This window comes from Centruroides sculpturatus, unplaced genomic scaffold, assembly GCF_000671375.1.
Source record: "Centruroides sculpturatus isolate CEXI.00-Female unplaced genomic scaffold, Cexi_2.0 scaffold313, whole genome shotgun sequence".
Taxonomy (NCBI): domain Eukaryota; kingdom Metazoa; phylum Arthropoda; class Arachnida; order Scorpiones; family Buthidae; genus Centruroides; species Centruroides sculpturatus.
In genome coordinates this window covers 555,748-577,152 of record NW_019384656.1, presented here as the reverse complement: position 1 = coordinate 577,152, position 21,405 = coordinate 555,748, and the positions used below count along the sequence as shown (strand labels likewise).

General features: G+C 32.4%; 1 protein-coding gene across 1 annotated transcript in view; it reads right to left on the bottom strand.

The window, feature by feature from the left end:
- Positions 1–21,405, bottom strand: part of LOC111626450 (dihydropteridine reductase-like) — a 75,658-nt gene that overhangs the window by 13,207 nt on the left and 41,046 nt on the right. Inside the window, exons 2-4 of the mRNA XM_023369821.1 lie at positions 11,789–11,978; positions 5,377–5,517; positions 3,248–3,440 (exon numbers count right to left, since the gene is read on the bottom strand). Of these exons, the coding sequence (XP_023225589.1) occupies positions 3,248–3,440; positions 5,377–5,517; positions 11,789–11,978 (524 nt within the window). The remainder of the gene's footprint in view (positions 1–3,247; positions 3,441–5,376; positions 5,518–11,788; positions 11,979–21,405) is intronic.

Here is a 21,405-nt window from a genome sequence, read left to right as displayed (position 1 = left end):
ATACAGTACTGTAATTTTATACATTTCTTGTGAAAGAAACATTCCTTATTCAACGGCGATTAAAATTATTTATATTAATGATGTCTCCAAAGTACAACGAAGTTTTCGCAGAAAAATAACATCAGAAATCGCGGCCGCGGTTTGCTGAACTGTTCCGCGACGAAAACAAGCTTGAGCAACAGCGATGTCGAATGGTGCACACTCGGTAAGTAATCCTACAATTTTTTGTTTATAGCATAGTTTATACGGATTATTTCCAAAAAAAAAATATACGTATTTTGGAAATGTTGAGTTGGATTAATCTAGAATCGATTAATTTTATGGAAGAAAACTTTTCAAACAGCCGTAGTCCGTAAAGTGCATACGTGTTGGGCTGTGATTGGCAAGGACTCATACGAAATCGATTCATAAAGGACAGAACGTATCTACCGTCTTATGGGGGGGGTCGACTGTACATATTTTCCAAAGTCATGTACTGTCAGCATTATTCTCCATTTGATGTTTTGGTTAATTTACCATTTGCTTTGGCATATTCTAAAACTAATGGAGATTATTGGAAAGAGACTGGAAAGTATGGTTTCTTGGTTCTCAAACAATGAAAGAGTCTCTGATTTATTATTAAGTAGTAAATTATTTTATGCTTTTGACAAATGTGTGCAAGATATGAAGAGATGAATATTTGGTTCCTTCAAATGAAATAGACTTGAAAGTACAATGCAAGTATGCAACTTATTGTAATATATATGGATTTACAGAGACGGTACACTTGACACTGAAGTATGCTCCTTTCCAAGTGTACGGAGGTGCCCTATTCTCCTCCAATATCATCAGTGTTGCCACTATAGTCTAGGTTTCATTTGAAGGAATAAAATACTTTTATCCTTGTGAATGGAAGTTGAATCCAAAAGTGATTTATTATTGAAATCCATTTAGAAAAACTAAGTTTTAATTGTAAGGATTAATTTAAATTATTTTATATGAAAAAAGACATGATGGTACAGTTCTCATCAGACCAATTTTAATCCAAGATTGATTACTTAGAAGACAATACTTAAAAATATTTATTAGTAATTAAAATAATTTTCTCTTCGATCATTTATATTTAAAAATATACATCTTTAATACAATATGGAACCTATAATATGTTTTTTTTATTAAATTTCATCAGATAAAAAAGAGGTTATGGATTTTTTGAAGGTTTATTTAGTCACTCAATTCAGAAAATATGTCAGTCATAATGTTTTAAATCTCATTTCTAATGTCAGATTTAAAAGATAATGTTAATGGAAGATAAAAGACTTCAAATATTAAATGAATAGCCAACTATTTATGAAGTTATTAAGACTAAATACTACAAGTATTGTAATTTGTCCGGAGATAGACAGTTATGCCACCATCTCCATTTAAAGTAAATTTTCATATAAATAAATATTAATTATACAGACCATTATGGTATATAATGGATATTTGAAAAGTGTCATTATAAAAAATTCTTATATTTCAGCATATAAAAAAATTTTAATAAAGACCCCATACAGTAAAAATGGTTAAATTTTACCTACTTGCACCATCATGGCAGCAGTCGCAACTGTTAGTGCTCCCGACTGACTCCTCGTTCAAGCCTACCGTGAATCAATAACTAGTGATGTTATACACTTGGCAGCCTGCTGGCGACTCATCTCTGGGAGGAATCAGGCAGGAGCACAAACAGTCGCAACCATGGCCATGACGGGGCACATAGGTAAAATTTGACTGTAAAAATCATTATTGGCTTTAATAAGCCTGACTAAATATACCACTACCTTTATCTTCATCATTGTTTGCTTATTTATCTGATCTAAGCAGCTGCATTATGCTGGGTAATTCTTTATTTTTTTATCTCGGCATAAGGACTACCATATTATTATCACATTACCTGTCAATTTCTGTCCATCTACTTCCCTCCTTGCCAGTCTAGCTTGAAGTCTCTGTATTGACTCTTACATTTCCAAACAAACCTCAATCACAATGGAAGGAAACTATGGGAAAGGACTGAATAAGTGATGTAATCAAACTCCTGTTTATTTATACTTTCATAAGAAAGTGTGTGCAACTGCTGTTTTCATAGGGACACAGAAGGCTGCTAACTTGAAAAAATGGAATACATAGTTTGTTTCCTTGAACTTAAAAGATATTGATCTAATGTAATAGCAATAGATATTTTTCTATTCAAATATGAAACTGAAGATGTTAGATGTTTTGAGATTGGAACAAAAGTGTTTCTTAGCAGAATTTTTGAGCCCCAAAGTAAGCATTTTTAAACATTATTTTAATACAAATAAAAACTTTTTGTAAATGTAAGCATAGCAACTGTTTGAAATTTTTATTGTAAAAGTTGTAATTAAAAAACAAAAAAAAAATTAAAAAATTTCATTATGGNTCAAGAATTAACGCGATTGGCAAAGCGTAGTGACAGTGGGCCAATAGAGAGCAGGGTCCTTCCCATAATGCGGTTTGCACACCAATTTTTGTATGTGCGTTAATCAAGCCGAATAGTTTGGCCGATTTTCGGCTATTCGTTGCAACACTAGTTTCTAGTTATGCTACCTAGCCTCTGTCTGATTTTCACCTGCAGAACTATTAATTTAGATATAAGCATGAAGGTCACTCATGGCACTGACTGAGGACAACTTTAAGCACCCACAGCACTCCTCCAGCTATTGCTTTACCTTTAGTGTGTGTATAAACAACAACACAATAAATCTATATATATATATCATGCTGACCAAAGTAAATAGCTGGTTGAGTGGCATGGAGGTGGGGCTGTGGAAGTTAAAGTCATTCTCAGTTGGCACCATAAGTGACCTGTATAGTTACATCTAAATTAATAGTTCTGCAGGCAATAATCAGAAAGAGGTTTGGGTAGCATAACTGGAAACACATCTGCATGGTAAGTGAAAGTTGTAAGTTTGAATCCCATTCTGGACAAAATCTTTTCTTTCAGAATCTTCTAAATTAAAATTAATTTATAATAATCATCACAAGATGGCAGCTTAACTGCCTACCTCTACCTCTAGGCAAATTAGGCTAGGTTAATGATTAGAAAAAAGTAATCCAATAATTTGAGATATTGTCTGGCTTAAATAAAAACAACTCAATAAACCCAATTTTTGATTAATCTGTTATATTCTTTAGTAATTGGATTTATTGAAATTATCAGGTAATAATTAACTAATTGATATAAATAATTAAATATTTGTATACTCACTCTGCAACAAAAGGAAGAGGAGTCCATTTAGAATGATCGGCATCTGGCATACATTCTCTGTTCATGGGAGTGTCTAATGTGATTGGAAGTATTGCTAGTGAGTGCGAGTTTGGAGGAAGACCACTTTTAGATGAGGCCAGACTGTCCACCAGCTGGTGAACGGCTGCTTTGGCTAAACCATAGCCTATCATTCCTAGGGAAAAATTATTACCAGAGTAAAATTTAATAGTTTAAATCACAGCTACAGTTTGATATCTTGAAAAATAATTCCATAGCCAGTTTAAGAAAAACAAAATGGTAGATGATACATGAGAATTTTAATAACAATAAGTAGAAAAATAGATTGAATAGTTCTCTTTTATAATTTCACTAAAGAGTTATTTAATTAAAAATTTTTATCTAATGTAATTGGTGATGAAAGATTGATAAAAATAAAATGGGTACATTTTATTTGGGAAACCCTGTAACACCTGATGATTCACTTAATTTTCTCTCCTTTTCAGGTTTAAGCAATTTGAAATGGATACAGCCAGACTAAACTATGAACAAAGGAAATTTATCCTGAAGTGCTACTGGAAGATTCAAACTGTCTTTGCACTTCAATTGCATTATCAAACAGATCCACCTATGCAACTTACTTTGTATTTGTCTCTTGAATTAGAGATAAGTCTGAAAAGAAGAATCTCACTTTTAAAAATAAAATTGTAAGTACTATGCTAAAAGATTGATTTTGTGTTGGTTATATAGCATTAGTTGAATATTAAATCTATAATATTAATCTACAGGGTCATTATAATTAAAGTTCCACTTTGAAATGGCCATAAAAGGAAAACTACTGGACAGAATGTTATCAAACTTGGTAATAGTTTACAGGAAGTCGTGGGATTTTATTTTCCACAAAAAAAAAGTTCAAAAACTCACCACCAGCAGGAAATGGTGCTGTATGCATTATTATTAAATGAAATAAGACATGAAGACATTGGTTGAAAATGTTTTTAATCGTTTCTAAAATGTGTTACAAAGCATGTTCAATGTGACGTCCACCATTTTCTGAAAGCAAGTTAAATTCCTCCTGATATGCTAGCAACTACTGTTGAGAACACAGTAAAGGAGAATGAACACATGCAGTGTGGCAAGGAAAAGCAGTGTTGCAAACATATCTTCGCTGCATGGCAGCACAACCACACAAGCAGCAATCTGCTTACATTTTGGATGCGTTCAGTATTCAAGATAGCGAACGATACTGACACTGCCGCTATCCACATGTTTACAAATTTTGTTTTGTATGGCTTGCTTTATTTAGTTAGAGGATTTTGTTGAAGATTCAAACAAAGATTTTGGATTAGATATATTTTCTTAGATGGAGAAAGAACTGGTGTACAAAATACACATGTTCCTCCATTAAGATCTCTCAATAAAGAATACTATTTCGAGTAAAATTTGGTTGTTTTGTTCTTTGAATTAAATTATATAAGACTATTTGTAAAGAATTTGTGTTAAATTTATTATCTTTTCCTCTTTATTCTGATGTTAGTTATCTCAATTAACAGCGTCGAATTTTCCACCATTAAAACACCATGTGATTGTATTTTCTCACATGACTACTAAACAAACTGTTATTGTCTGATAGAAATGTGTCTTGGTAGTGGTTGCCACAAAAGGTAGAATTCAACCAACTTTTGTGGCACGAGAAAAGCAGCACAAAATCAACTTCTGTGGAAAGAAAAAGTGACATCATTCTGCCATGCTGCATATGTGCTTCCTCCTTGCTTTCAGAAAATGGTAAATGCCACATTGAATTTCATGTCTTATTTCATTTAACAATATTTCCAGCTGGTGGTGAGTTTTGAATTTTTTTTGCGGCAAATAAAATCCCACAACTTCCTGTAAACTATTACCAAGTTTGATAACATTCTGACCAGTAGTTTTCCTTTTATGGCCATTTCAAAGTGGAACTTTAATTATAATGACCCTGTATATACATGAAAATACAGATTCACTGTTATAACTCACAGCAGCATATAATCTGAAGAAAATTTCTAAAATGAAATTAAAATCTTCACATAACATATTCCTTTCAAATAAACATTACTGTTTGTACATAGATAACCAATGGGAATTATGATTACCTGGTGTTCCTTCCAAAGCAGCTTTTGCTCCAGTTAAAGTTAACAATCCACCATTTTTCAAATATTTGGCAGCCAATTGTGCAGAAATGACTGATGTCCAAACACTCTGTTTCCACATCAGATCTGAAGAACCCACAAGATCTACAAACAAAGTTAAAAATGACTATTTTAAAAAATGTTTTCATATATTATTATTATTAATTGCTTTAAATAAACAATATTTTGTGTTACACTTACAATCAAAAATCTAACCTGTTACCGGAGTGTATCTTATAAAAGATCATCCCACAAACGCTTTCAAACTTTATGAAGTTCTTCTTCAGGTGGAAATGGAATACTTCAGAAAAAATAGAACAGGAGATTTTAAATCAAAAAGTTTGCCAAATCTTTGAACTTTTCGATTTGAAATCTCATGTTCTATTTTTTCTCAAGTACAGTCGACCCCCTATAACATGGTAGATACATTCTGTTCTTTATGAAATTGATGTTTTACGAGTCCTTGAATACATGAGCCAATCACAGCCCAGCACATATGCAGTTTACGGACTACGGCTGTTTGAAAGGCTTTATTCCAAAAAATTAATCGATTCTAGACTAATTTGACTCAACATTTCCAAAACACACATAATTTTTTGGGAATAATCCATATAAACTATGCTATAAACAAAAAATTATAAGATTGCTTACCGAGTGTGCACCGTTTGACGACGCCATTGCTTAAGCTTGTTTTCATTGTGGAGCTTGTCATCGAATGGCGCTCGCGTGCTTCCTGATAAACTATTTTTTTTTTTGCAAAAAATTCACTGAACTTTGGAGACATCATTAATATAAATATAATTTTTATGGACATTAAATAATAAATGGTTTTTAGTAGGTCCGATGCTCGTTTAAACTCAACAGTTTGTACAATATCTGCTATTGGTCTAGATTCAACCAATCCTGTTGCGACACGAGTCATCAATGATGTTTTACTGAATTATACGAGTCTTTTTAAGCAAGTTTGTATGAATACTGTCGCAATTTTTTCGCTGTGATATAGGAATCTGAACTATATGAACCCGTATTATAGGGGAGTCTACTGTATTCCATTTCCACCTGAAGAAGAATTTCATAAAGTTCGAAAGCGTTTGTGGGACGATCTTTTATAGGATAAATGCCGTTAACAGGTTCGATTTTTGACTGTAAGTGTAGTATACTTCTGGTGTCAGTAAAGGGTTGAACAGTATATTATTTTGTGTTATATATTTTTTAGAAAATGAAAAATAAAATAAAATAATTTTTATGACTGAGAAAATTAAGTTTGATAAAAAATGAAAGATAACAATGCTTCAGATTTATACAAGCTTGAATTGGTACTGAATTCATATTTGGGGACTTGCAGTTTAGGTAAAAAGCTCAAATTTGAGGCTGTTCTACAGACCTACAGTGTTTATGTCCTGTCAATTTACTTCTAACTCATAATCTATCATAAAATCTTTAAGAATTACATTATAAAAAGTCCCACTAACTTTATAATACTAATTGTAACAACTGCACTTGCAGTACAAGTGCTAATTTTTACTACAAATTTTAAGATGAAATTATTATTATTGGATTTCACTACAAACAATTATTACATTACTATTGATTATTATTATGTTTAGGCATATGATTAGTCTGGTTTTCAGTTATATTACTAGTATTGAATTAATAGAACTAATGTATACCCAAACTTGCAAATGAAGAATGACACCACTGGCTAGATGTAACACCAGACGGCTTTCTATACTTGTGTTATTTTTAATCATGGAGACATTTGGTTTTTACACTAATAAGAAAATGTATAAATGAAGATAGGTAGTACAGTAGACCCCCCTATAATACGGGTTCCTATAATTACGATTCCTATAAGACAGCGAAAAAATTGCGACGGTATCCGTAAAAAACAGTAAAAAAAACTCCTATAATTACATAAAACGCCATCGGGCAGCCGAACTATTTTCTGCCGTCAAGCGCCACGCTATGGAGAGATTACTATCGTCTGTACAGTATTATATATAAATTAGTTACTGTATATATAATTATATATTAACTTAATTTATTGTAACTTTATTATAATTATATATATGATCGACGCTNCTCCAAAGTACAACGAAGTTTTCGCAGAAAAATAACATCAGAAATCGCGGCCGCGGTTTGCTGAACTGTTCCGCGACGAAAACAAGCTTGAGCAACAGCGATGTCGAATGGTGCACACTCGGTAAGTAATCCTACAATTTTTTGTTTATAGCATAGTTTATACGGATTATTTCCAAAAAAAAAATATACGTATTTTGGAAATGTTGAGTTGGATTAATCTAGAATCGATTAATTTTATGGAAGAAAACTTTTCAAACAGCCGTAGTCCGTAAAGTGCATACGTGTTGGGCTGTGATTGGCAAGGACTCATACGAAATCGATTCATAAAGGACAGAACGTATCTACCGTCTTATGGGGGGGGTCGACTGTACATATTTTCCAAAGTCATGTACTGTCAGCATTATTCTCCATTTGATGTTTTGGTTAATTTACCATTTGCTTTGGCATATTCTAAAACTAATGGAGATTATTGGAAAGAGACTGGAAAGTATGGTTTCTTGGTTCTCAAACAATGAAAGAGTCTCTGATTTATTATTAAGTAGTAAATTATTTTATGCTTTTGACAAATGTGTGCAAGATATGAAGAGATGAATATTTGGTTCCTTCAAATGAAATAGACTTGAAAGTACAATGCAAGTATGCAACTTATTGTAATATATATGGATTTACAGAGACGGTACACTTGACACTGAAGTATGCTCCTTTCCAAGTGTACGGAGGTGCCCTATTCTCCTCCAATATCATCAGTGTTGCCACTATAGTCTAGGTTTCATTTGAAGGAATAAAATACTTTTATCCTTGTGAATGGAAGTTGAATCCAAAAGTGATTTATTATTGAAATCCATTTAGAAAAACTAAGTTTTAATTGTAAGGATTAATTTAAATTATTTTATATGAAAAAAGACATGATGGTACAGTTCTCATCAGACCAATTTTAATCCAAGATTGATTACTTAGAAGACAATACTTAAAAATATTTATTAGTAATTAAAATAATTTTCTCTTCGATCATTTATATTTAAAAATATACATCTTTAATACAATATGGAACCTATAATATGTTTTTTTTATTAAATTTCATCAGATAAAAAAGAGGTTATGGATTTTTTGAAGGTTTATTTAGTCACTCAATTCAGAAAATATGTCAGTCATAATGTTTTAAATCTCATTTCTAATGTCAGATTTAAAAGATAATGTTAATGGAAGATAAAAGACTTCAAATATTAAATGAATAGCCAACTATTTATGAAGTTATTAAGACTAAATACTACAAGTATTGTAATTTGTCCGGAGATAGACAGTTATGCCACCATCTCCATTTAAAGTAAATTTTCATATAAATAAATATTAATTATACAGACCATTATGGTATATAATGGATATTTGAAAAGTGTCATTATAAAAAATTCTTATATTTCAGCATATAAAAAAATTTTAATAAAGACCCCATACAGTAAAAATGGTTAAATTTTACCTACTTGCACCATCATGGCAGCAGTCGCAACTGTTAGTGCTCCCGACTGACTCCTCGTTCAAGCCTACCGTGAATCAATAACTAGTGATGTTATACACTTGGCAGCCTGCTGGCGACTCATCTCTGGGAGGAATCAGGCAGGAGCACAAACAGTCGCAACCATGGCCATGACGGGGCACATAGGTAAAATTTGACTGTAAAAATCATTATTGGCTTTAATAAGCCTGACTAAATATACCACTACCTTTATCTTCATCATTGTTTGCTTATTTATCTGATCTAAGCAGCTGCATTATGCTGGGTAATTCTTTATTTTTTTATCTCGGCATAAGGACTACCATATTATTATCACATTACCTGTCAATTTCTGTCCATCTACTTCCCTCCTTGCCAGTCTAGCTTGAAGTCTCTGTATTGACTCTTACATTTCCAAACAAACCTCAATCACAATGGAAGGAAACTATGGGAAAGGACTGAATAAGTGATGTAATCAAACTCCTGTTTATTTATACTTTCATAAGAAAGTGTGTGCAACTGCTGTTTTCATAGGGACACAGAAGGCTGCTAACTTGAAAAAATGGAATACATAGTTTGTTTCCTTGAACTTAAAAGATATTGATCTAATGTAATAGCAATAGATATTTTTCTATTCAAATATGAAACTGAAGATGTTAGATGTTTTGAGATTGGAACAAAAGTGTTTCTTAGCAGAATTTTTGAGCCCCAAAGTAAGCATTTTTAAACATTATTTTAATACAAATAAAAACTTTTTGTAAATGTAAGCATAGCAACTGTTTGAAATTTTTATTGTAAAAGTTGTAATTAAAAAACAAAAAAAAAATTAAAAAATTTCATTATGGGTAACAGAATAAGATTTATAAAGCTGTGACAATTATATAATATAATCAAGTGAACAAAAACTGATCTTCACTGATATTTCCATTAAAATTCATATAATTATTGCCACAACATCAGCATCACTATTAAAACAGAATTTTAATAAATGCTAGAGCTATTAATAGTAATTACAGAAAAAATATTAGATTATTAATTTACAACTTTGGTAGAAATATTGTAAATTAAAAATAAAATGAAATTGCCCAAATAATTTAAGAAAATACTACTTCCTAATTTTAAAAAATCATTATCATTAAAATTTATCATTATCAATAAAATTAGTTATCATTAAAATTTTCAAAAAAAAAAAAACTTTAGCTTCATTGCTGTCATTAATTGTCCAAAATAGAAAATTTCATCAAAAACTAGCCAAAGATTTTTGAGAATTTTTTGAACAAGAAAGCAATTAGTCAATTTGAATCATTCAAATATAATGATGGTATAAACAACCCAAAGCGTGCTCAGCAGAAAATAATAAACTATAACTAAATCAATCTAATTTACCTGACGATGATCCATTGATTGGATTGAAAACGTTGGTGTTAAGAATAAATCTCTCAGCGAGTGAACAGGTGTTGATTTAGTTATAGTTTATAATGATGGTAAATGAATATAATTGAACATGTTCCTTTGTACATTAAACATATTGTTAGTTGACACGTTCAGTGAAATAATCAGTTTATGATTCATTAACATTGTCATGATGTTATTGTTATTTTCATAAGATATAGTCCAGTCACTATAACTTCATGAATGCTTATGCAAGAAATAGTTTGCAAAAACAGCGATCTTTCTTAATAGTTGTCTCCAAAACTAAATTTATAATAATTAACAAACTTTCACATTTTTATTAGGCCACTATTGTTGCTTCTCCAATCAGATGTGTGATTTAGAGGGATATATTTTGTATTGTACAGTGATAAGGCGGCTACTTCACTACTACATTTCATGCACAAAGTTACAGTGAACAAGCTATAGATACATTTTTTTATTTTAATTTTTATGAAAATAATGGAAATAGTGATTTTATGATCAAACCTCACAAAAAATAAATTTTATAATCTCTTTGGTGATACAAGGGTCATTCTAAAAGAAAAGAACATTTTGATCTGACAAACCGCACAGTTCTCCCGCCACCCTCCATTGCCGCATCATGAACCTGCCCATGTTTTCGCACTAGTCTGACGCTAACAGTGAGCCACAACAGTGATCGTTTACTATTTACAGTGTGACTTTGAAATGTGTGACAAAATTAAAGATCCTGCCAAGTGCGAGGTTCATAGTGTAATATGGTTTTTGATTGCGAAAAAAGTCCGCCCTATTGAAATTTACAGGCAGATAACTGAGGTTTATGGTAATGTGATAAACGAAGCTTCAGTTCGAAACAAATGGTAGGGATTGTTGTCCAGAGGCATTGTGCTTCTTCAGGATAACGCACGTCTGCATGCTGCTACATCGACAAAAAACTTGCTTCAGCAGTTTAAGTGGGAAGTTTTTGAATATCCTTCTTATAGCCTGGACTAGGTTCTGAGTGATTACATCTTTTCCCAAAACTGAAGGACTTTTAGCCGGGAATCATTATGGAAGTGACAACGAACTGAAAGAAGCCGTTAATGACTGGTTAAAGAACTTGGTGGTAATTGAGTGTGCAGAAGGCACAGAAAAGCTGATGACACGCTATAACAAATGTTTAAATTTGTATGGCAACTATGTAGAAATATAGCTAAGGTATCATATATGTTGTAAAATAAGTTTTGTTTCATTATGTTAAATAAAAATATCTAGAGAAACAAACATTCTTTACTTTTAGAATGACCCTCGTACATTAGTCTGTGTGCAGAAATTCTATTACAACAAATTAGAAATGGCTTTTCAATGAAAACTAATTTATATCTTTAAAAATGTTGTTATAAATTTTCTGACCTTTTGAAGCAGCATTTCCTCCCTTCCAACCACCAGCAACACATATCACTGCATCAACTTTTTCTCCATTCAGCATCTTTTCTACTCCAGATGCAACTTCATTTTCTTGGTCTGTCCAATTATTAGAAGGTTTTACAACCACATTTTCATTTGCTTCATCATTAGCTGCCAGATCTATAGAACCTACCCACTGAAATAATAAATATAATTTACTCTTAATTTATCATTTATTTTAAAAAATAATAGTAATCAGAAATTTTTTTAACTTTATATACAAAAGCAAAATACATCTAAATGAATAAAAATATTTATACTAGTATTTCTATTCTTATACCAAACAGTCACAAGGAACTGGATTCTCAAACTGAAAAGTAAATTATAAACCAAGTATTTTAGTCTTAGTTCTACCTGTGCACTTGCACATCATTGGGTAACAAGTTCTCTCCAATGGCATCACCAAGGTATGTGAACTGCATCAGGTGATACTATCAGAGGGAGTGAGTGACACCATAAAAGTTTTGTACAATGATTCAGCAAAAATTATTATTATTTTGTAAAAATATCCCTGTAGTTAGTTATAATAATAAACATTTTTCTTAAGATAGCCTTGGTAAAGGTTTCTCCAATGCTTAGGGCACATTAACCATTTGGTTACCCAAAATGTAAGGAATTTAATTTTTCTGCTGTCTAAAATTTACATAACTTTATAGAACATTATAAGCTCAAATCAATTTTTAAAAACTTTTTAAAAAATATACATACTTAATCTGTAGCTATATAGACATTAACCATACAGAGATTATTTTTCAAGCAATCCACAAAACCACTTATATTTCAAACCAAGGCTTTTCACATATTTTTATCCCGTTTGTCTTACAAAATATTTCACAATATCTTATTTACACATTTTAACAATTATTCAGGCATGTTACCAGCTAGATTTTAATTGTACACAAGTATTACAGTTTATTCTCTTTATTCATTATCTTTAATCTTAACAATTTCTAAAAGCTCATATAATTTGTTTTATTTGATTGCATTCCATTTTTAATACTTTTAATGAATCTTTCACAATTTCACAGTTATAGTTTATACAATGTTTAGCCACAGCTGAATTCTCATAAATTATATTTTATCATGTTAATATGCTCCTTAAATCTTATTTTCAATTTTCTTTTTGATTCTCCTATGTAAAAATGGTTACAGATGTAAGAAAATTTATATACAGTGGTGCCTCGTATAACGTATGCCTCGAATAACGGACACTGCGAATAACGGACTTTCTGTTTGGCCGTTAGTGACTAGAGCAACGGACTGGCTGCAGACAACGGACTTTCCGTTTGGCAGTTACGTGAGGCGACCAATGGACTTTCTACGAACCAGTGCGAATGATGTTTCCACTCTTTTGCCGTTGCCAATGACAATCTGCTATTTGTAGGATATATTAGTATTATTAGAATATATTATCAGTATATATGAAGTACAGAACGTTAAGATTAGGCTTGCTCCGTTGTTTATTAGGTACATCAACACAGTGCAGGGTATTTACATTTATTCAAGTGTTGTGCAAATCATAACTTCTAAAAAAACAGAAAAGTGATTTCAATTGAAACAATGCAAGAAATCATCAGAAAAAGTGAAAGTTGACAAAAACTTCTTTGTCGAATGGGGAGAGGTTCAGGAGTTTACCAACACTCATTATCCAAATAGAGCTGAGGCCAACAGTATCAATGACTTCTACAATGGCACCCTTGCCCGTCATTTCCGACAGGTATTGAAAAAGAGAGAGAAACAGACCACTTTGGACATGTTTTTCAAGAAGCCAGCAGGGAAAAAACAAAGAATGGAACAAGAGGATTTGACCCTGCAAGCTCCGGTAGCCTCTCCTGAATTTGAATACGTTTATAAAACAATAAAAAAAAGACTCACTGCAATGTGTAAAACGTCTGTATCTGTATGAATGTGTGAATAAAATGTTCCTCCACTTCCTCCTCACATCTGACTACCCGACATAATTTGTGACTGCTCCATTTTTATTTTTTTTATGCTACAGTACGGTTATTTTATGCTCGGAACGAATTATATGTTTTAACATGTATTTCTATGGGAAAATGTGTTTCGTATAACGGACTATTCACTTAACGGACGTGCACCTGGAACGGATTAAGTACGTTATACGAGGCATCACTGTACTATATTACTTTTTTTCTGCTACACTGTTATTTTTATTATTAGATATTTGGTTTTTTATTGTGCTATTATAATCCTCTCAGCAAACTTGTCTGACCCCTTCTCGTATAAAATCGCCGCTTTCTGTGCCCTAACCAGACAGGCATACACTCATCACACCTATAGGCATGCCGCTACAACATATCGAAGATATAGTGGAAGAACATGGCTACAGAAGAAACCTGGTATTTAGCCTCGTATGTAGCAAATTGGTTGGTGTAGGCCTGTGCCTACACCAACCAATTTGCAGCACACAATGGACCCAACACCCAGTCTGCTTCTAACAGGAATGAACAACATATCACAGGCTCCAGATGCACCATAGTACAGTTCAATCAACATTTGAAATCCTTATACAAAGAGAATGCAGGCCAGAGTGGCACAGAAATTGAATACAAGAGATCTGGTACAATATATAAGTTGCTACACAACACAAAAGATAAAATGGATCAAACCAGATCCCATGAGTGTACTCTATACCTCTAAGAGATGAGATGACAGATTCCAAAGGTTATTGGTAATTTGGTTATTGGCTCAACCAAATGATCAATACATAAAAGGGTACGTGAACATCAATACAACCAGGCATACGACCACCTTGTCCACGTATACTATCCACCTGGAAGTACATGCAAACCTCCAGAACAGCATTTGACCAGCGTTGGCATAATTAAAACAATAACACCAACTATACCAGAAAACTGGAACTGTAAATGTAAATAAGAAATTTCACCTCAATGCAAAATTTCCAGAAAAGAAATTCAATATTCTAACATTTTCAGCCACTATTTCATCAGCCCTCATCAGGAACTGTAGAATGGAAAAATTGTTCTATGAATAGAATGCCTTTGTGTTCTAATTTTAAAAGTTTCAAATACGTTCAAATAAAGGCTGAGACATATGTTATATGACATATGAGTCTAGATAGTATTTCCATGCATTTGGTACATGAATGGCATCCATGTTGATGCAGGCCCCATTCATGTCCACCCTGTAGGTCTCTACAGCTTCTAATGTTATAATGTTTTGCAGGTCAAAGACCCTGTGTATTAGGGTAGCTTGGTCCCAACAGGGGAAAATCCCCGGAACGTTGGCATAACGTGTCAGAGCTGTATTAATGTTTCCTTTTTGTACATCATATTTGTGATCATTTAACCTGGCCTGCAGCAATCTGTACGTGGATCTTATATATGTTACTATTCTGTGGAATCTATCGTCATGTAGTGGGATGTGGTATACTCCTGGTGCTTTAGTGTCCTCAGTGCCATCCTTTGCTTTAGACAGAAAGAGGAAAATGTTGGATTTTCTTTTGTACATTATATGTATGGAAATTTTGAATTGAGGTGTAATTTCTTATTTACATGTACAATTCCAGTTTTCTGGTACAGTTGGTGTTTATTGTTTTAACTTCCAGAATGCCAAGTTAATCAGGCAGGCCTTTCAAGCAGATCATATTCGTAGTCTGGAGACATTGGAATTATATATAAAGTCAGCCTAACTGGAAATTGTATTAACTTTAAGGACTGCAATATGGTGGTACATGCATGGAAGTACATGTATGAAAGAGATGAGCAAAGTTAACCCATTATAATTTCATTTTATACAATATATACGACTTAAAAAATTGATATAAATCACATAATTGCATTTTTACAGTTTTAGTCAAACAACTGTATAAATTTGCCTCATATGATGAGATATTCAAAATTTTAAAAAAGTGATTTTCGAACATCATCATTCTGACATTCGACTTTGGAAATTCGGTTTCATTAAAAATCTTGAGGCAGGTCTTGGTGAAGGCAGAAAATGTTAGCGTTTTCTTTGAAGTGCTGTTACTAGATAAAAGGTTTCTTTGTATTTACTTTACAAGCAGCATTGCTACAACAAAGCATGACCTTTAATGTAATGGGCCCTGAATAATAAACTCTAGAAATTCAAACAAAGGCAGGACATATGGGGGCAGCTACGTAAAAGCAGAGTATAAGTCAATTATTAGCAGTTGTTCTGAAGTTCTGAATAGCAAGTTTTGCACTCAGGTAATTTATTACATAATTCATTAGGTAATGCAAATTCTTTACCAATTAATTTACCAACAAATAAATTTTGTTGTATAACAAATCTTTGAACCATTCCACCATAGTTCTAGTGAAGACAATTGGTCTGGAAATACTCCATGAGTAATCAGATCACAGTAGAAATGTGATGCCATCATGCAATATGAGTGTCATTTTGAATTTTAGAAATCCTGTTTACAACAAAGATCTTCAGATTTATTAAAGATAAATATAATCAACTAAAAAACAATGGTAGAATCAGACCATAAGTATACTTCATTCAATTTACTTAGCTTTAATAATGACAAAACTTTCTTCAATAAACAAGAAAGTAATAATTCACTATACAGTACTAATTTAGGTACAAATTGTTCTTTAATGGAAACCAGTCTAGACCTAGATGAAATCAAAGAGATGACAACTGAATCAAATATGGATTGGATTATTATTGTTTAATGGCAAGAAGGCCTCATGGGTCATGCTGCACTAACTATTTGGTTAAGAATTACAATACATAAAATATAAATTGCTTTTAAAGGGAGAAGCAAATATAAAATATAAAATAGTAATATGCTATACACATTAAAATGATAACAACAAAAAGCCTTAAAACAACAGTAAAATAAATGAACAAACATGACACAGACCTTTAATTACCAGTAACAAATTAGCAAAAACTCAATGTTTTCAGCCTTCACCAAGGCCTGCATCAGATTTTTTAACAAATTCCAGATTGGAATGTTAAAACAATACTATTCAAAAAAACAATTTTAAATTTTGAATAACCCGTAACATAAACTATTGGCTCAACTAAACAATCAATACAAAAAAAGGGTATGTGAGCATCAATACGACATTTAAAACAACAAGCATACCACTGCGTTGTCTGTATGCCACTGACCCAGAAGTGCATGCAAACCAAGTTAATTAGGCAAGCATTATCAAACAGACTATATTCGTAGCCTGGAGGCTTTGGAAATACATAAAGCCAGCCTGACTGGCAAGTGTATTAATTTTAAAGACTGCAATACAATATCCCATATGTGGAGGTACTTTATGAAAAATTTGGGCAAAGTTAGCCCATATTAATTCACTCTATACATCTAAAAATGAATATGTGTGACAGGGTCATACAATTATTCTAATCGTTCTGTGAGGACCCAAACAGGGGTCGATTGAGAGGTCCGAACGAGGGGTGTCGATCGAAAATAAAGAGCGCCTTTTCAGATGCTAAGGAAACGGATTAGGTGTCTCGATTGAACAATGCAATTGTTTTTTTCCGTAAATTTGTTAAACAATAGAAACGGATAAATTCGAGGAAAACGCGACGAGAGAGAGAAATCATATTCAGTCGCAACGTTGACCTCTCCTGCGCCCTTCATTAGGTTTCGAATTGTCACCAGGTGACTATGAGAGACTAATGGAGAGGCGACGACGGTTAAGAAATCTATAAAACCGTGCGACTCAAGGGACAAAGGTTCTTGGTTCTTGGTGCTCCTCTCCAGGATTTTTGTGATCCTACTTATCAACAGCGACCGATTCATCAACTCCTGTGACTTACTGTCGCTCTCCCGTGACGTCTTGATTTGCACAGATTTGCCTTTCACCAGAGACTTTCGCCGAAGCTGTGCAGCACGCCCCAGGGCCGTCGATCTCAATGTACGACATCGAAGGACCAAACGGAGAAAGTCGGACCGAACGTCAGACCCTTGAAGGAACTTTTAATTTGCTCCCCGAGCTGTGTTATGTTGAAAATTTGAAGAACGTTGTAAGAATCTTTTGTAATATAATAAACGGGTTAAAAATGGTAAACCTGTCTCATAAAGTCATTCTGCGCCCACACGACAGAAGGAACCGCTCGGCTGTCGAAAACCCTCACCCTAATCGGCTGACCTCACAGTTCTACTGTTTGAATTTATGTTACGGGTTATTCAAAACTTAAAATTGTTTTTTTTTTGAATAGTTGATTTTATATATATATATTTATTTATGTGATAAATGATACAAGAAGCTAAAATAAAACTATATCAACAAGTATAACAATGATATAAGAATAACAAAAATTGCATAAAACCAATCAACGAAAAGACGATTAAAAGTCACCCACTATAGCACTCAGCTGGCCAATGCTTTATTCTGGCATGTAGCCAGAGTAAAATGATAGCCAGCTGAAATAAACTTTATGCATAGAAAATGATAGCCAGCTGAGTGCCATAGTGGGTGATTATAGGCCATGGATGTCAGAGTTGTCCTCACTCAACACCATGAGTAACCGTGGATAATTATATCTAAAATTAAATATGTATGGTAGCAAAGGATCAGACAGAGATCCAGATAGCATAACTAGCAATGCATCCACACAATAAGAAGTTGTGGATTTGAGTCCCATTCTAGGCTGATTCTTTTCTTCCAGAATATCCTAAATTGTTTAATAAACATTCATTTAATTATAATTATTAAATTTAATAAGATAGTGCCTAACATCTACCTCTAATACCAAATTAGTTAGAGTTTAATTAATAAATTTGAAAACAAAGTCTGTCCAAAAAGAACCACCATTTATTCACTTTTTGTTCCAGAAAACAAACTTAGCCTGCAAAGGTTGGTCGTCAAAGAAGTTGTATTCTGGAACACAAAGTGAATAAATGGTGGTACAGACTTTGTCTTCAAATTTATTTTTTAATAAACCGCCATCCAATGAAATTTTACAATTAGAATTTAATTATTAATAGTAGTGAGAAAATAGCATGATTCATTAGTGCAATCATTTGACTTTGTAATCAAACAACTTTACTATACCCGATACAATTAAAGCTATTCATCTACCNTGAGCAACGGCGATGTCGAATGGTGCACACTCGGTAAGTAATCCTACAATTTTTTGTTTATAGCATAGTTTATACGGATTATTTCCAAAAAAAAAATATACGTATTTTGGAAATGTTGAGTTGGATTAATCTAGAATCGATTAATTTTATGGAAGAAAACTTTTCAAACAGCCGTAGTCCGTAAAGTGCATACGTGTCGGGCTGTGATTGGCAAGGACTCATACGAAATCGATTCATAAAGGACAGAACGTATCTACCGTCTTATAGGGGGGGGGGGTCGACTGTACATATTTTCCAAAGTCATGTACTGTCAGCATTATTCTCCATTTGATGTTTTGGTTAATTTACCATTTGCTTTGGCATATTCTAAAACTAATGGAGATTATTGGAAAGAGACTGGAAAGTATGGTTTCTTGGTTCTCAAACAATGAAAGAGTCTCTGATTTATTATTAAGTAGTAAATTATTTTATGCTTTTGACAAATGTGTGCAAGATATGAAGAGATGAATATTTGGTTCCTTCAAATGAAATAGACTTGAAAGTACAATGCAAGTATGCAACTTATTGTAATATATATGGATTTACAGAGACGGTACACTTGACACTGAAGTATGCTCCTTTCCAAGTGTACGGTGGTGCCCTATTCTCCTCCAATATCATCAGTGTTGCCACTATAGTCTAGGTTTCATTTGAAGGAATAAAATACTTTTATCCTTGTGAATGGAAGTTGAATCCAAAAGTGATTTATTATTGAAATCCATTTAGAAAAACTAAGTTTTAATTGTAAGGATTAATTTAAATTATTTTATATGAAAAAAGACATGATGGTACAGTTCTCATCAGACCAATTTTAATCCAAGATTGATTACTTAGAAGACAATACTTAAAAATATTTATTAGTAATTAAAATAATTTTCTCTTCGATCATTTATATTTAAAAATATACATCTTTAATACAATATGGAACCTATAATATGTTTTTTTTATTAAATTTCATCAGATAAAAAAGAGGTTATGGATTTTTTGAAGGTTTATTTAGTCACTCAATTCAGAAAATATGTCAGTCATAATGTTTTAAATCTCATTTCTAATGTCAGATTTAAAAGATAATGTTAATGGAAGATAAAAGACTTCAAATATTAAATGAATAGCCAACTATTTATGAAGTTATTAAGACTAAATACTACAAGTATTGTAATTTGTCCGGAGATAGATAAATGCCGTTAACAGGTTCGATTTTTGACTGTAAGTGTAGTATACTTCTGGTGTCAGTAAAGGGTTGAACAGTATATTATTTTGTGTTATATATTTTTTAGAAAATGAAAAATAAAATAAAATAATTTTTATGACTGAGAAAATTAAGTTTGATAAAAATGAAAGATAACAATGCTTCAGATTTATACAAGCTTGAATTGGTACTGAATTCATATTTGGGGACTTGCAGTTTAGGTAAAAAGCTCAAATTTGAGGCTGTTCTACAGACCTACAGTGTTTATGTCCTGTCAATTTACTTCTAACTCATAATCTATCATAAAATCTTTAAGAATTACATTATAAAAAGTCCCACTAACTTTATAATACTAATTGTAACAACTGCACTTGCAGTACAAGTGCTAATTTTTACTACAAATTTTAAGATGAAATTATTATTATTGGATTTCACTACAAACAATTATTACATTACTATTGATTATTATTATGTTTAGGCATATGATTAGTCTGGTTTTCAGTTATATTACTAGTATTGAATTAATAGAACTAATGTATACCCAAACTTGCAAATGAAGAATGACACCACTGGCTAGATATAACACCAGACGGCTTTCTATACTTGTGTTATTTTTAATCATGGAGACATTTGGTTTTTACACTAATAAGAAAATGTATAAATGAAGATAGGTAGTACAGTAGACCCCCCTATAATACGGGTTCCTATAATTACGATTCCTATAAGACAGCGAAAAAATTGCGACGGTATCCGTAAAAAACAGTAAAAAAAACTCCTATAATTACATAAAACGCCATCGGGCAGCCGAACTATTTTCTGCCGTCAAGCGCCACGCTATGGAGAGATTACTATCGTCTGTACAGTATTATATATAAATTAGTTACTGTATATATAATTATATATTAACTTAATTTATTGTAACTTTATTATAATTATATATATATTTTCCGCCGTCTAGCGCCACACTACGGAGAGTTTAGGCGAACTATCGTCTGTACAGTATGTAAATTAGCTACCGTAAGTCTAATACAGTACTGTAATTTTATACATTTCGTGTGAAAGAAACATTCCTTATTCAACGGCGATTAAAATCTATATATATAAAAATGAATGTATGGTTGTCTGTCTGTGTGTGTGTGTGTCATTCATGCATTACCACACCGTTTATCCGGTTGGCGTGAAACTTTGGGAAGTTGTTTAATATACTCCAGCGAAGGTTTGTGGCATAGTACGATTGCCATGAAGCTTTGAAAAGTTTTTTAATTTTTGAATACACTC